Below are 15,948 nucleotides of genomic sequence, written 5' to 3'. Positions count from 1 at the left end.
CAGCATTTGGGGCATAGAGAAGAGATGAAAGTGTAGTGGATAAAAGGGATTGGACTGAAACAAAGCATCTTAGTGATGCTTAACCACCATAGTTTTCTGTGCATATTAATTGGTGCAAAAGTGGATAGATAGCTTTTTATGAAACGACACCTTTGACCTCCCTCCCGCAGAAAGGTTTGTTACGGGTCTCCTGGCTCCAGCAGCAGGAGCTCTGTGTTCCCTTGGTAAGTCTGACCGAGTGGAGTGAAACTAAGCTAATGGAGACTGCAGCCGCATACTGAGTTGCAACCTGAACACTAGCATCCTACATCTGCCTCAGCTATGAGAAAGGATGACTGATAATGCTGAGATTCACATAATACAACAAAACTCCTGGCTTTTGTCAAAGTGTTCAGGCTGTAAACTGGCAGCAGGCCCTTCCCTCAAAGTTTGGTGTGAAAAGACTGGGAGATGCAAGTAATGGTGCGGTTTTTGTTTTGTGTAGATCAAATTTAAGCTAAGGAATATTTTGTTATAGTCATCAACACTTGCTATGGCATAATCAGACCACCTTATTAAAGGGGACCTACCATGCTCATATTCAGCTTCAACATTTAGGGTGTCTACCGGAACATGTTTACATCCTTTAGTATTAAAAAATACACTTTTTTTCCTCAGAAAATCATGCATAAAAACCTGGTACAAACGTCAGCCCAGACTAGATGAAACCGTTGGAAACAGAGCATCCAGAATGCTCGGAAACTTGAGTTTTTTGCCCACAGTGATGACTTTTACATACATTAACTGCATTATTTGAAACTTTTGCCATGTTTAATATTGTAATTATTCAACATTGCAGCAATATATATACTGCAGAAAATATGAAGTGCATAATTGGTCCCCTTTAATATCAAATTATACATTTAACAAGTTCTTTTACTGTTTTGTTTTTCCCGCTTTCTCCATTTTCATCTTTCATTTAGATTAAATTCATTACAACTCAGACCTACCTATTCCTGAACATTCCCAGTCAGTCAGTTTGATGAGATGGACGGGTGGTCTGAATATGTTTTGAAAACACGTCCAGACATCATGCTGGTATTTGTTTTGCTGCTTAAGACTGCTTTACTAACTCTCCTTTGGCTTTGGCTCACAGGCTTTGGTTACAGATGCGTTGCTTGAAAAAAAATGTTCCATTCAGAGCAACACAGGTTAACACCATCTAACAGCCTCCACCCCTCGACACTCAGGAAAATCAGGCAGTGATGAAGTGCTCACTTACTTTTGTCTCCTATTCCCTCTGTCATTAGTCAGAGGATAATATTGCATCTCAGCCATCTCTGTCAGTTTCTTTAGCAGAAGCCCTCCTGCAGTCTCATCTGGGGGATCAGCCAGAAGATTCATTCTTAGGTTTTATCCCAAAGATACTTCAATCACGAGGACTCTCTCTCTCTCTCTCTATCTCTCTCTCTCTCTCTCACTCTCTCTAGTACATACTAGTACAACCCCTTGGAATCCTTAGCTGTTGTTTCTTGCTTGGCTTTTAACTTGATTGGTTAAAAGGAAAGGAAGTAAAGGTGTGTGTGTGTGTGTGTGTGTGTGTGTGTGTGTGTGTGTGTGTGTGTGTGTGTGTGTGTGTGTGTGTGTGTGTGTGTGTGCTTGTGTGTGCACCTCCATCTCCTCCCACTTGTCAACCCCCACCTGACAGACCCCCTTTACTCTCCTGCCCTCCCTCTCGTCCCTGACTCTTTGTGTGTGTGAGGATGGTGTTGGATTCATACCTGCTCTCCCTCTGCTCTCTCCTTTACAGTGACTATATCATAGAGGAGAAAAATGCTGTTTTACAGAAGAAAGAAAATGAGGGGTTTGGCTTTGTCCTGCGGGGAGCCAAAGGTGAGATACACACACACACATACAAACACAAAAACCTTCACTACCTACCTGATTTCAAAATGTGAGAGTTTTGATGTGAGAAATACCTTGTTGATCTGAGTCACTGAGTACGGCTCAGCCTGTATTGTTACTGTGTGAGTCAACAGCACGACCAGCTTTGGTCAACACTCAGCTTGTATACTCAGATGCACTCTGTGTGTGTGCGTGCGCATGTGTGTGAGTGTGTGTAGCCCCTTTGGTGGCGTCATCCTTGGTTGAGCTGTCGGCTAGCTGTCCCATCTGTTCCCCACACATGGCGTTCAGCTTTAGTAGAGACACACTCCTCTCTCCCCTCCTCTCTTATTTCTCTCATCTTTGCTCTGTCTGTCCTTGTTTTGTTTTGTTTTTTTGCTCCTCTGTGCGCTCTCCTCACCTTCCTTCACATCCTTCTCATCCATTATCCTCTCAAAATGTTTTTTTTAGTTTTTTTTACGTAACCACTTTTATACCTTCCGCATTTTAACTGATATCAGCTCCTCTACTCATCTCCATCACCACAAATTCATTTTACTCATGCACGTGCCAGCTCCCTGCTCAGGCTGGTTACCATGGCAACCCCTCTCAGGCACCTTGCAGAGAGTCTGAGTGTGCTTTACTGCTCCATCACTCACTACCATGGATCTTGGCTCACCCTGCTCTCTTTAACTCACTCCGTCTTTTATTCCCCAGTACCCTTAAACATACACACACACACACACACACACACACACACTGGAGTTCACTCAGTGGTCCTCTGAGAACTCTCATGTGTCAGTGATTTAGTTGGATTCGTTCCAAGATTAATTGGAGTTTGTGGTGGCGCACTTACTTAACAAAGTGTGCTTGTGTACTCACCCAGTTCGTGAGCTTGTGCGCTTGTGTGTGTGTGTGTGTGTGTGTGTGTGTGTGTGTCTGTGTGTTTGGGGGGGGCGGTCTATTTTGTTGAGTTATGCATGCAGTTGTGCAAGTGTGTGATGCAACTATTTGTATCAATAATGTTGTTTAGGTGTAGCAGACAACAGCAGTACTTAGGCTACGAGTATCCCTATCAGATATAAGCATCTTTAGTCAAGGAAAATAACTAAATGCAGTGCATATGTATTAATTAAATAAATACATTTTAGTTGAGCTAAAAGAGAAGTTATGAAAAATGTGTCACTACCACCAAAGAAATTCAAATAAAGCAGATTTAAAGTAGCAGCCAACATTTTTCAAGTATTATTTGCAGCATGTCAGACATTTTCTGTTTTTGGTCTTGTGATAATTGATGATGAAGCAAAAATGAATCAAAGGAAGCTATAAATTGGTTTTCTCTGTGCGTTTTCCTCTCAGCTGAGACGCCCATTGAAGAGTTCACCCCCACTCCAGCATTCCCCGCCCTTCAGTACCTGGAGTCTGTGGACGTGGAGGGAGTGGCCTGGAGGGCTGGTCTAAGGACAGGAGACTTCCTCATTGAGGTAATTAAGGACAGCTCTTTATTTGCTTCCTCTTTATCTGTATCTATCTCATTACTGGTGTGAACAGAGAAGCAAAACAAACAGCTATAGGATACTGAACAGCCCAATGGTGCATTTGTGAATATGATGGATTGTTCTTCCTGTGCCTGCAAAGAGGGTTTGTAGAAATTTGTGAATATTTGTAGCTAATGTATGAAAGCTTCTGTTGTTTTAAAATGAGCGAGAAACAGCTCCATTGATAGACATGATTTGCAGAAAATTATTTGATTGTAAAGTTTGATCTTGTAAAGTATCCCACCTGAATTGACCAGATGTGGGAATTATAATTCTTGCCAATGATCAAATCAAAAATACATATTTTACCTTTTACCTGTAGTGGTATTAATATTGTTTTGATATGGAGATGTCTGTCTTCTTTCAAATTTATTGGAGCTATATGGCACTTGGCTTGTGGTGCTTGAAGTGCTAACCCTAAGCAACTCACACCAAATAGGGGTAGATTGATAAATAACACTACAGGTAAGAGGAAAAAATATATATTTTTGATTTCGGTTGGTGAACTGTCCTCTTAATGTCAGCAGAATTTTACAAAAAAGATGAGGATACACACATAACCTGTCACACTCTGTCTCGTGTGTTTTGTCTAAAGGTAAACGGGGTGAATGTAGTGAAGGTGGGCCATAAGCAGGTGGTGTCCTTGATCCGGCAAGGGGGCAACAGGCTGCTGATGAAGGTGGTGTCCGTCACACGCAAACCTGAGTCCGAGGAAGTTGTCCGCAAAAAAGGTAAAGACAAGAGGATACGATCCTCTGTGTTAAATTCAATATTACATTTCACATGGGGTAAATGTAATATATAATAACAGAATGGCATGTATCCATATTATGTGGGAAGTGTAGAATCACATGAAATTCTCCTTTACATGTCATTTTTGTTACTATTATTGATCTAAATAATCAGTTTGAAATATAATATTACATGGTTCACATATTATATAGTAATAGCCTAATTAAAGGCTATTTTTTGCTCTTGGTGATTTTAGCATGACACGTAATTTCTCTCTCAGTTATTTGAGCATGTATTTTATTACTAATGGAATGGATACATTGGTTTCATGTATAGAGGACTTGGAAGGATGTGTTTTTCTGTTGTCAAGGTGATTTCTACCATGTTTCCCTGCTGTAAATTCATGTGGTTTCCATGTCAACCACAATTCACCATTACTCAGCTCCCACACAGTCCTGGCACTGTGACCTCAGGACTGTGTACACTGTGATAGTGTGTGTGGTGGAGTGGTGCCTGCACCTCCTTTTCGATTATTGAGAGACAGTGATAAATGGGTTTGACCTAATTTCATTGGGACAGTACTGTATCAACTAAATCCTGCTACTCAGGGCCTTATGGTCCCTCTTAATCTCTCTCTCTCTCTCTCTCTCTCTCTCTCTCTCTCTCTCTCTCTCTCTCTCTCTCTCTCTCTCTCTCTCACACACACACACACACACACAGCCTGTTTTCTTTTTTATCTTTTTCTTATGCTTGTCTTTTCTCTCTCTAAACATTGACCATCCTTCTTCTAGCTATTTTATGTTTTATCTTTGATTTCTTGATACGGCTTATGTCAATATGCACATGTAATATATTTTGACAAAAAAAAATTGTAACTGAAGATCCACCTTATACCTTTCTGGAGCTTTGAACCACATGTCATGGTCTCCCTCAGCAGACTGAGTTCACTCAGTTGTTATAATTTAGCAAAGCAAAGGTTTTATATTATGGCAAATATGCTTTGATGAGACAATCAGTACTGTTCTCCTTTCTGTTCATTGACTATGTAGCTACAGCGAGCAGCTGGTTAGCTTAGATTAGCACAATGACTGGAAACAGGGGGAAACACTTGTCCCTCCCAAAAACTAAATACGCCTACCAGCACCGCTAGAGCTCATTAATTAGTTATATCTCATTTGTTTAATCCATACAAAATCCAAACTGTAGAAATTACAATTTGACGTTTTACGGGGGCTTATGTGCTAGACGTCTTTGCTCTGTGAGGTTTGTAGCCAACTACCAGAGACTCTGCATCTCCACTCTCAGTTGCTAACCAAGAAGTAGTCTGCCACGTAAATGGGAGAATTGTCATTTTTAGGCTTTGGCTTGCAGAATGTCTTCTTCTTTGGAGGTGCTGGTAGGCAGATTTTGTTACATTTGGACAGGCCCAGACTTGCTGTTTTGCCTTGTTTCAACTCTTTATGCTAAGCTAAATGAAAGTTTTGAAATTTTCATCTAAGCACGAGCAAGAATGCAGAAAGCATATTTCCCAAAATGTATATTTATATTTATTAAACATATTTAATGTTTACTTGTTCTCAGTATGGCAAAGTATTTGTGCAGCATATCACCATCATGTTAGATGTATGGGACTACAAGAAAATATGTATGTCATTGCATTTATTCAGAGTGACTTTACTTCAGTGTTTCATGCCCAATTAATTTTGAGTTTTTGTGTTGCCAAGTCATGTCTTGTTGCCTTCATTAAAGCTTGCTTATCTCAGCTTGTGTGTAAGCTGCTGAGACCACAGATATTCAGTAGGTAATAGAATGACTGGCGTAGACTGTAAACACTACCGCTGGTAAGATTCCTTACTTTAAATCGAGGAAAAGATGGTCAGACCCATTCAAGTGTTGAGACTCGGACAGTGAAAATGTAGACAAGATGGAGCATGTTTTAGAGCCGAGAACAGAATCCTAAATGTCTTTTTTAAGCTGTGCTGAATCCCCTTCGCTCTGCTGCTGGGACTTGCTCTGCATATTGTGCCGCACCTTTACTCAAATGCACAGATGCATGTTCTCACTCTTGCACTCATAGCCAGAGACTTGCAGGCAAACACATACAAAACACACACTCCCTGCACCATGCAAGGCCTCACTACTGCCACCGTTACCATGGTGACTACACTGCATGTTTGAATTAAGCATTACATTACAGCAAAACATCTCTCTCTCTCTCTCTCTCTCTCTCTCTCTCTCTCTCTCTGTCTCTCTCTCTCTCTCTCTCTCTCTCTCTCTCTTGCTCTCCCTCTGACTCTGTCTCTGTTCCTCTCTCTTTCTCCGTCCTCCTCCATCTCCTCTGCACCCTGCTACTGTACCAGAATGTGCAGACTGGAGAGGAAATAAAGATGTTTGATATGGACTGTACCCAGGATGGCGTATGTACACTAGATCTGCAGCTGCTGACGACAGCAGGATAGTTAGGCTCTAGTAAGGCACGAGGGCATCTGTGGAATTTGCAGATCTATCGCTCTACAGTGGTGCATTGAGTGCGAGCTGGTCGATCTCGGATAGAGTGAGCTGATCTAGTTGTATTGTGGGGTATTGAGAGGAAACTTGTTTTTCGTTTTATTGCATGCAGAAACCGTTGCTGAATGTGGCTTTATGTTGTCTGTTCGACTGCATGGCATTGCGTCGTTATTGCAGATTTAACATGCTTAAATATATGACTACCCTATTTTTAATTTGGTAGATTACAGTTGCATTTGGAGCTCGTATTTGTTCGTTGTGTTTTACTGCTTTGAGTGGGACGATAGCAGCCCAGTTTCCTAGTGTGTGCAGAAGGATTGGGAGGCTCCCATGGGCTTTGGGGTATAAAGTCTGCAGCACATCATTTTCCTTAGCTGTTGAATTTACCATCATCTTTTCGTCTATCAGCCCACATGTCATTATGTCCTCCCTCAGGGAGTTTTCTCAGAGTATCTGCATGTGGTCCCGCATGTGGGAGGATATGCATGTGTGTGTAAGCCGTTGTGTCAGCGCGTTACTGTCTGATACACATCTGCTAAAGTCCAGACAGGCAGCATATTAAAAGTACAATGGATGACTTTCTCCCTCCCCTTGCCACATTTGTTTTACTAGATCTGCCTATTGAGGCAGACAAATTATTTTGTTCAGTGTGTAATGGGAGGATTCAGAAAGCTTGGGATGTTACAGACTGGACTGAGCTGTACATTTACTGCCTCTGGGCTCCTCAACAGAGAGGAATTCCTGCAGCACAAAGACTAGAAAACTGAAAGTCTTGGAGGCAGACTGACAAATTCACAAGCCATCGGACCAAAGAGAGCAAAACATGAAGAAGTTGGGCTCCAACCGGAGCCTGAACAAGGTCCTGGCTAAATGTGAACCATCCAGTTCGTCTGAATTTGACCAGATTAAAGCAGTGAAGACGGGATGGGCTAGCCGTCTGGGAGATGCCAGGAGGGCACTGAGCCGCAAATCCAAAGGATCTTCATCCCCCTCAACTTCCTCCTCAACACCATGCCTTTTCTCCACAGCTCCCCCACCACCTAAGAGAGCTCCCAGCACCACCTTGACACTGCGCTCCAAGTCCATGACCGCTGAGCTGGAAGAACTGGGTGAGTACCAGATAACTGGCAAACTGCAAACTCCCTCTTCCCTCCTTTCACATTTCTGCTTTCCCTTTTTCAAACGTGGTGTCTCCTAACTTTTAGAATAGTCACTTCTGTTGGCTTGTTCTTGTCATTTCCCCTCCTCTGCTGACGCTATCTTTTTCCCACCAAGCTTCTGCTCGGAGGAGAAGAGGAGGTGAGTCTGAGGCAAGAACTTGACACCTCTCTGAACGTCATAAAGATGATTTATCACTGCTATGTTAATTCAAGCAGTGGTGATTTAGTGCAGAACAATAAATTGACTCTCTCTTTCTTCACCTTTTATCTTTTTTCTCTCTCTCTCTCTGTCTCTTGCAATTCTTAGCTCCTAATCCCTTGTTGTCATCAGAGATACACAGTGAACTTGTATTGAGATAGATTGATGTTGTACAATAGCATAGAGCATGACCTCCCATTGTAGTGTATAGCTACACCTTGGAGATGCCATTTTAATCACAATTTGTATTCTGTACTGTATTAGCAATGTCAGAAATTATGACACAATGTTTCCCTGGTCTTATGTCTCAGTATTTAGTTCTGGCTCATTTCCTTCTTAACAGAGAGACTAGATGAAATGTTGGCATCCCAGGAGTCTATGTTGCGTTCTCAGCCCTCGGAGGCAGATTACAGAGCAGCTACTGTCAAACAAAGGCCTACCAGCAGGAGAATAACACCAGCAGAGATCAGTGTGAGTGCACCTACACACAGCCCACTGGCAGACAGCATATGCCACTGTGCTGGCATACATACAGACTCAATTTCATGCATAACATTTAAAAAACACCTGGGCTACACTGCGCTTAGCAACACCAAACACATGTATGCATTGCAGTATGTTTTTGTTGGTATTCTGCATGCAGTTTTATTAACGCTTTAAATGCAATAAACACAGTAAATTCTCTGTTTTGTTGTACTGCAGTCACTGTTTGAAAGACAAGGGATGACTCTACATGGAGGTCTTCACCCAGGCATTGAGAGAGGTCACATACCACTACCAAAGGGGATGTCCAGGACCAAGTCTTTTGGTAAAACAATCACCCATCCTGTACATATTCAAATAAGGTGAATGATAGTGTATCTTATGTGCAGTATGCTTATAGGTAATATATTGACATGTAGAGAATATAAGATAACAAAGCTGCATTCTTTTTTTTTTTTTTTTTTTTCGGAAAATTGCATCACTACACCCATGATGAATGTGTAGACAACAGTGATGAAGATGAAGCTGCATCCTCATCAATCACTTTTAAGTTCCTGTTAACAAGAAATACAGATTACCAGATGTAAACATGGTTACAAATGCATACTTAAATTGCATTACATGTTCAGAATGTGCAAATGTGCTCATTGGATATTCACAGAAACAGATTTGCAGAGCAGATGTTCAAGTACAGAAACCCATTTCAAAAGTAGATATACATATACATTATTAATACTCCATGTATTATTAAATAGTTTCCCTATACTCAAGTACACTCATTAAATGAATGTTGAATTAATTGTTAAATAAGTCAAAAATAGTTGAGTTACAAGTTTTATTAAAATATTGCATAGCAGAGTTTGACACACCTGATACATTATTAAATGTGTAAGTTGACAGATTTACCAATGGATGCATTGCAGTGTACTTTTTCGGAAGCAGCTGTGGACCTGCTAGGCTGGTTTAAAATGGTCTTATTTCATGAGCTTACTCCCCGTCACCAGAAGATCTGTGCTCTTCCCTCCCTCATCAGGTGCCACTGAGGAGGATCGTCTGTCTGCCCTTGCAGGCGAGCACAGATTTCCCCGCAGTTCCTCTATGACAGACAGCCTCAGAGACCACTCACAGCCCCATCCCATCCCTCCACCTCCACAAACAGCACCTCCTCCTCCTCCCTACTACCTAGACACTGGTCCTCCCCCAGCCTTCTGTCCCCCTCCTCCCCCATCTAGGACCCAAAGTCAGGGCCATGAGCCTGGTGGACGCTCCAGCTTCAAGCCCTCCTCGTTGGACCTGCCTTATGAGGCTGCTCATCGGCAGGCCACACACCTAGAGAGACAGAAGAAAGCTCGCTCCATGATCATCCTCCAGGACTCTTCCCATCTACCTGTAGAACCTACAGAAATTCCCCGTCCTTCCGCTGCTACTCCACCCGAGCGAATCAAAAGGAAGGGTCGGGTTATTGACAACCCTTATGCTAATGTGGGTCAATTTAGCATTGGACTGTACACACCCACCAAGCCCCAGAGGAAGAAAAGTCCCCTGGTGAAACAACTACAGGTAGGGTACATGTTGGGGAGTGTCTTGTGCATTTTTTCTTTAACTTTAGTGTCAAAGATCCTTTAACTTTAACATGTTTGGCTGTTTTTTTTTGCCGTCTTACTGTAGGTGGAAGATGCACAAGAAAAAGCTAGTTTGGCCTTAGCTGCTGCCCACTCCCGAGAGAGCTCACCCTCAGGACGACATCCATATTCGCATGGACACACACACACCAGCCGTGCAGACTACTACCAGCAGCAGCTGATGGCTGAGCGAGAGCGTATACGTGCCCAGGGAGAGATGATGTTTCAGGGTAAGGGCCCCTTCGCCGCTGCAATAGCTGGAGCAGTAAAAGATCGTGAGCGTCGCCTAGAAGAACGGAGGAAATCCACTGTCTTCCTTTCTGTTGGGACCATGGAGGGGGCATCTACTACCAGCTCTGACTCCCCCTCTCTGACTCAGTCTCACTCCATCGATGAACGGATGCTCACTCGAGAGCTGGGACAGCTGCCTCCCCCTGCCTTGGCTCTGAGCCCCTCCCCTAGTGGGACTACCTTTATCCATCCACTCACAGGAAAGCCCCTGGACCCTAACTCTCCACTGGCTCTTGCGCTGGCCGCAAGGGAGAGAGCACTGACCTCCCAGAGCCAATCCCCAACTGGCAGCCCAGAGCCTAGGACTAAACAGGAACGGGTAGGCCAGAGCGTAATGTTCATTGACCCTCAGACCAAAGAGTCTCCACATGGGGAAGGGGCATCCGCACCTCCCCCCTTTTCGCCTAAAAGCGCCAAGGCATCGGGGTACGGAGTTGGATCCTCCCCGGCATCTATTTTAGTTTCGCAGCCCACCAAACCACAGTGGGCCACATCACAGTCACCTGTATCATTCCGGCAGGAGATGGAGGCCAGAGTAGAGGAGAGGAAGGAGGAGAAGAGACTAGAGGATAAGAAAAGTATGTTGATCAGTATTATGGATACATCACAGCAGAAAACAGCAGGGCTTATCATGGTCCATGCTACCAGTAACGGTCAGGCTGTTGGGGTGGGTTCAGAACTAGAACCAACACCTGCCCCAATGTCTACTGAGCCCAGCAAATCTCCAAGTCCACGGGCTAAATCCCCCAGTCCTACAGCCTCCCAACCCCAGGCCCAGCTCCAAACTCAACGACCTGCCAGTCCATCACAAGAGAAGAGTCTGGCTCAGGGAAGCTCTGAGGAGGATGTGGATCCATACACAGTGACCCTGCCCCCTGCAATGCTGTCCTCCAGTGATGAGGAAACTCGAGAAGAGCTACGTAAGATTGGAGTTGTTCCGCCACCAGATGAGTTTGCTAATGGGCTACTGGCACAGGCACAGGCAAAGGCCACGCCTGTGTCTCCAACGAAACCTGCCTCCTCTCCCACCACTCCCACAACACCGACAACCCAAACTCCCTCAACCCCAACAACCCCAACTGTGACCCCCACTCAGCCTCCCCAGCCAGCACCTCCACCCAGTGCAGCAGCTGTCTCAGGGAAGCCCTCTGACCCTCTGGAGCCACCACCGGTGGGCGAGTCTGGCTCTGCGGCTGACTCAGGCGTGGAGGAGGCTGACACACGCAGCTCAAGCGACAGAGAGCGAGATCACCATCTCGAGACCACCAGCACCGTCTCCACAGTTTCCAGCATGTCCACATTGTCCTCAGAGAGCGGCGAGCCTGCTGACACACACACCACGCACACCTCCTATGCCGACGGGCAGACTTTTGTGCTCGACAAGCCGCCAGTGCCTCCTAAGCCCCGACTCAAGTCCCAGATAGGAGGCAGTAAAGGCCCCGTCACCTTCAGGGACCCTCTGCTGAAGCAGAGCTCTGACAGCGAGCTGCTATCACAACAACAGGCTGCTGCCCTTGCTGCTGCTGCAGCTGGAGGAGCTGGGCTGCCCCCAGGTGGTTCAGCCTCAGTGACTGGACTAGCCCCCACCAAGCCACGCTACCTCTTCCAGCGGAGGTCCAAGCTGTGGGGGGACCCAGTGGAGCCTCGTGGGCCAGGGGTGGGGCTAGGAATTGGGAGTTTGGGCAATCTTGGTGGGCTGGGACTGGGGCTGGGTGTAGATGAGGGAGCAAAACCATCTGTGATGGGGGAGCTCAGTTCACGACTACAGCAGCTAAATAAAGACACTAGGTCACTGGGAGAGGAACCACTCGGAGCATCACTTGATCCGGGGAGGAAATCACCTGTGGCAGGTGCCAGGTAAGAGAAAAGCTAGTAAAATGTACTGCAAAACTATACTTAAGAGTCATTTACATAACAAACGATTCTGTTCAGTTATCTTTTCAACATTAACTTCATATTTATCTTTGCAGACACAGAGAGCATTAGCCAAAGCAATTCCAGTGGCCAACATCAGAGTGAAAGGTCTTAAAGTTAAATACAAATTTTATATTGCACTAAGATCAATTATTATTTCTATAGTCAATAATTTCTCTTGTTTTTTGCAATAACAAGCCCACTAGTGGATAGGCTAACCTTTTTTGATATATTTTTTTGAAACAGAAATTTTGATTTAATTTTAGTCTTACATCTGATAGCATTTCTCTGGAATGAGGGATACCTAGAGGCTGAATCAAGACAGCGGCTTAAAGTTTTATTTGTGTGCATAATTTGGTGTTACTCACATTTAAAAACATGCAAATGGTTCCATAAGCCAGTCCACTGTGATGCTAAGCGGTAATGAGATCAGAAGTCACCAGCATTTCTGACATTAGCTTCCCTAGCAATGTTTGTGTAATAACATTGTTAATATGTGCTATACCTTTCTATGGGTTATACATTATGTTGCAACATCAGTAAGTAAAAATCAAGACGCATAGAAATGAGGCAAAGGCTAACTTTATTCTCACAGTGCGACACTAAGGTTATCTAAAGCATCTGAAGCACAGTGCTGTTTTGTCTGTTATCTGTTGGTTTCTTGTTCTCACAACATACCTGAAGGTACAATGAAGTCCTTTATATTTCTGCAGATGTGAGGACACCGAAGAGAGTAAACCTTAAGGTTATAGTCCCTAGGGTAAACTTGAGCTTTTTTTATATTTTTTTTCCTAACAAGCCTATCAACTAATCCCATTGAAAGATACCAACCCCTTTATACATTTTGTTTTGTGTATTTTAGTTTAAATATTATAAGTTACCTTGTTTGCATCACCTGGTTTATTCACTTACAGAATAACATTTATTTAAAAAAAAGACTGTAGAATATTTGGCTATAGTACTGTGTTTTCAAGACCCATGATTGGTTTTAGTGATATACAGTAACACTACAAATGGATGGCTTTGATCTTTGGTCACATTGTTCTGTGTTTCCATAGTTACAGCTGTTCTCTCTGGCCTCCTGTTAAGTGATCTGGGTTGTTAAGTACACAGAATAGACATTTGTAGTCAATAAGGATATGATAGTGTAATGCAGTTTGTGTTTATGTGTGTGTAGTAGTAGTAGCAGTAGTAGATGATCTGTTGGTGCAAACAAGGTAACAGGGCTTGGAGGCATGCACTTCCTGAAAGCCTTTCCTCATCTCACACACACTTGGATTCTAACATTCGACCCTGCAAGCAGCAACCCCCACAGCTTTTCCCAGAGTCCTTGTTCAAATAACACACAATACATCCTTATATCTACATCTCTTTGCAGCCATCACTGATATAAATTTGATAAGACCAGAAACTGCAGTTTCCTTCTTATCACTTCCCCCACCCCACAGTAATATCAGTGATATCCTCAGAGATTTAAAGATGTATTTTCAGAAGTATTTGAACATTACTGAACTATAATGGTGTGTCACGTTAAAGCCACCCCCCTCATGATCCTGGTATTAACAGCCATGTAAATGATGGACTACCAGACAAAGTCCTGACCTTGTCAAAAGCTCTGAGGTGACGCGAGGAGTAACTGTCAAATAAATGTCTTCTCTTTTGATCTACTAAAGATTTGGCCCGGTTGTGTTTTTATGGTTTGGAAGGTTTAAGAAAAAATGGTGTCACTATTTGGTTGTCCGTTGTAGTTTTACTCTGCTATGAAATTAACACTAATTGATGATCATTTCAATGTGCTGTTCAGGAGAGTGTCATTCATAGTGATTTATGAATCTAGATCTCAGAATATTGCTTTTAAAGAGCTCAGGATCTTATAGGCACTCTTCAGATGCAGTTGATTTTTACAGACATATTTGTCTCCTTTCTTCTTCTCTTGTCCTAAATTCTGTTCTTATGAATGAGAAGGACAGAATATCTTTCTTTCATGTTCATGTTATATTTTCCTGCTGATTGAGAGGAGCTAAAAGATATGAAGAGACAATCTACGATTCAGAATAGACTCTTTCGCAGTCCTCATCATATTAACATCGGCAGGAGGAGCAGATCAAATCTATACAACTGAGAAATGCTTCACATTATTGTGTTTCCATCCAGCTGTTAACTAAAAAGTTTCAGCGCTATCTATGAATATAAAGTCTTTTGAGAAATAATCAGTATATGGCTACTACATAGTCATTGGCCTTTCATGCTCACTTACATTGGAGGTTTGGCTGAATTTTGTAACCAGAACTGTTGTCCTCTACTTGGGAGTGACAGTGCAGTTTGGTGTCAACAGAAATTTGCTGTTAGTTCTTGCTGTTGCTTCTGCACATCTTCAATGCAGGTTTTACCTCCATAAATGTAGCACTGTCACTTTTTCAGACCATCAGCATCATGATAACAATTGATTAAGTTCAAGCTATTATGTATGGTAAAGCATTATAAGCATGTCCCATCCCTTTATCAGAATTGTACTGTAATAAGTAATAGTAGTCTGTTACCAAAATACTTTTGGTTGAAAAGCTTGTTAATTCCTTTGCTTATAGACATAGTTAAGATTATTTTTGAATCGGGTTGTGCAAGGAATTTATCTACACTCAGTGTGTTGCTACTTTAGATGGCGGTCAGCACACCCCCAGTTGGAGAAGCAGACACGAGAACCTGTGCAGAACCTAAGCAATGTACCACTGAGGATGGGGGCAGCTGAAAAACATATTCCAGCCACCACACTCCACTAACAACAACAATCATTTTACCTCGCAGAACATGGGATGCACTGGTTGTTTGTCTACTGCTGTTTGAAATCATATTGTTTGATGTTTTAAAGCTTAGTTCGGATACACTAAAGTCACACAATAACACAAAGAATCAATGCAGTGGTGGACCAGCAAATCCTGTGTTTTGCAAGGTAAAATTACTGTTTTTGTCAATGGAGTCTGGTGACTATGACAACAGCATACATAACTGCTTTGGTTTTCCCCATGTAAACTTGAACACAGCTGTCTGGTGGCAAAGTAAAGCAGTGAAAATATTCTAAATCCTGCCTGCTTCTTCAAACTGGGGGCGTGCCCGCCACCATCTGCTGTAGGTGATACACAGATTATAGATAAGTACCTCACAACCATACTTCAATAAATCCAAACTATCCCCTTAAGACCATGCATTGCCTGGTTGTCCATAAATGAAATATGAGGTCGCCATGTGACATAGAGCTAAATTCAGCCATCAATCATTTGGTCCATACCTCAACAACATCATGATCCCTGGATGGAACAGGTGACCATGATATCAAATACAACATATCATGTAACGCTCACTCATGATAGGGCTCATCCTCTACTGAGATTATGCAATTAAATTCATCCCCTCCACATCCATCCCAACAGTTGATTGCCCTCAGCAGTGACAGAGATGATCATGCACACCATTATTTCTCTCTCTCTCTCTCTCTCCGTCTCTGCATTTGTTTTTCCTCACCTACTGGAGCACTTCACATGTAGAAAAGGCATCCTAGCACCCTTAACTGTAATGTTACTCCATCACTTACCCCATCCACTGTGTGCCCCATTTAAACCCATTCAAAAACCACACATGCTGCT

At 43.1% G+C, this 15,948-nt stretch overlaps 1 protein-coding gene across 2 annotated transcripts in view; it reads left to right on the top strand.

Moving 5' to 3' along the window:
- The window catches only part of shank3a (SH3 and multiple ankyrin repeat domains 3a), a 183,914-nt gene that overhangs the window by 161,166 nt on the left and 6,800 nt on the right, over positions 1 to 15,948 (top strand). Inside the window, exons 18-26 of one of the 2 annotated variants that reach the window (XM_059335863.1) lie at positions 1,790 to 1,872; positions 3,223 to 3,347; positions 3,997 to 4,132; positions 7,670 to 7,750; positions 7,917 to 7,940; positions 8,344 to 8,471; positions 8,703 to 8,808; positions 9,517 to 10,043; positions 10,152 to 12,253. In XM_059335863.1, coding sequence (XP_059191846.1) covers positions 1,790 to 1,872; positions 3,223 to 3,347; positions 3,997 to 4,132; positions 7,670 to 7,750; positions 7,917 to 7,940; positions 8,344 to 8,471; positions 8,703 to 8,808; positions 9,517 to 10,043; positions 10,152 to 12,253 — 3,312 coding nt within the window. The remainder of the gene's footprint in view (positions 1 to 1,789; positions 1,873 to 3,222; positions 3,348 to 3,996; positions 4,133 to 7,669; positions 7,751 to 7,916; positions 7,941 to 8,343; positions 8,472 to 8,702; positions 8,809 to 9,516; positions 10,044 to 10,151; positions 12,254 to 15,948) is intronic. The other variant, XM_059335864.1, reaches the window with a different exon arrangement.

This window comes from Centropristis striata, chromosome 6 (genome assembly GCF_030273125.1).
Source record: "Centropristis striata isolate RG_2023a ecotype Rhode Island chromosome 6, C.striata_1.0, whole genome shotgun sequence".
NCBI lineage: Eukaryota > Metazoa > Chordata > Actinopteri > Perciformes > Serranidae > Centropristis > Centropristis striata.
The sequence above is the reverse complement of the archived record's forward strand: the minus strand, read 5'-3'. Positions and strand labels throughout refer to the sequence as shown.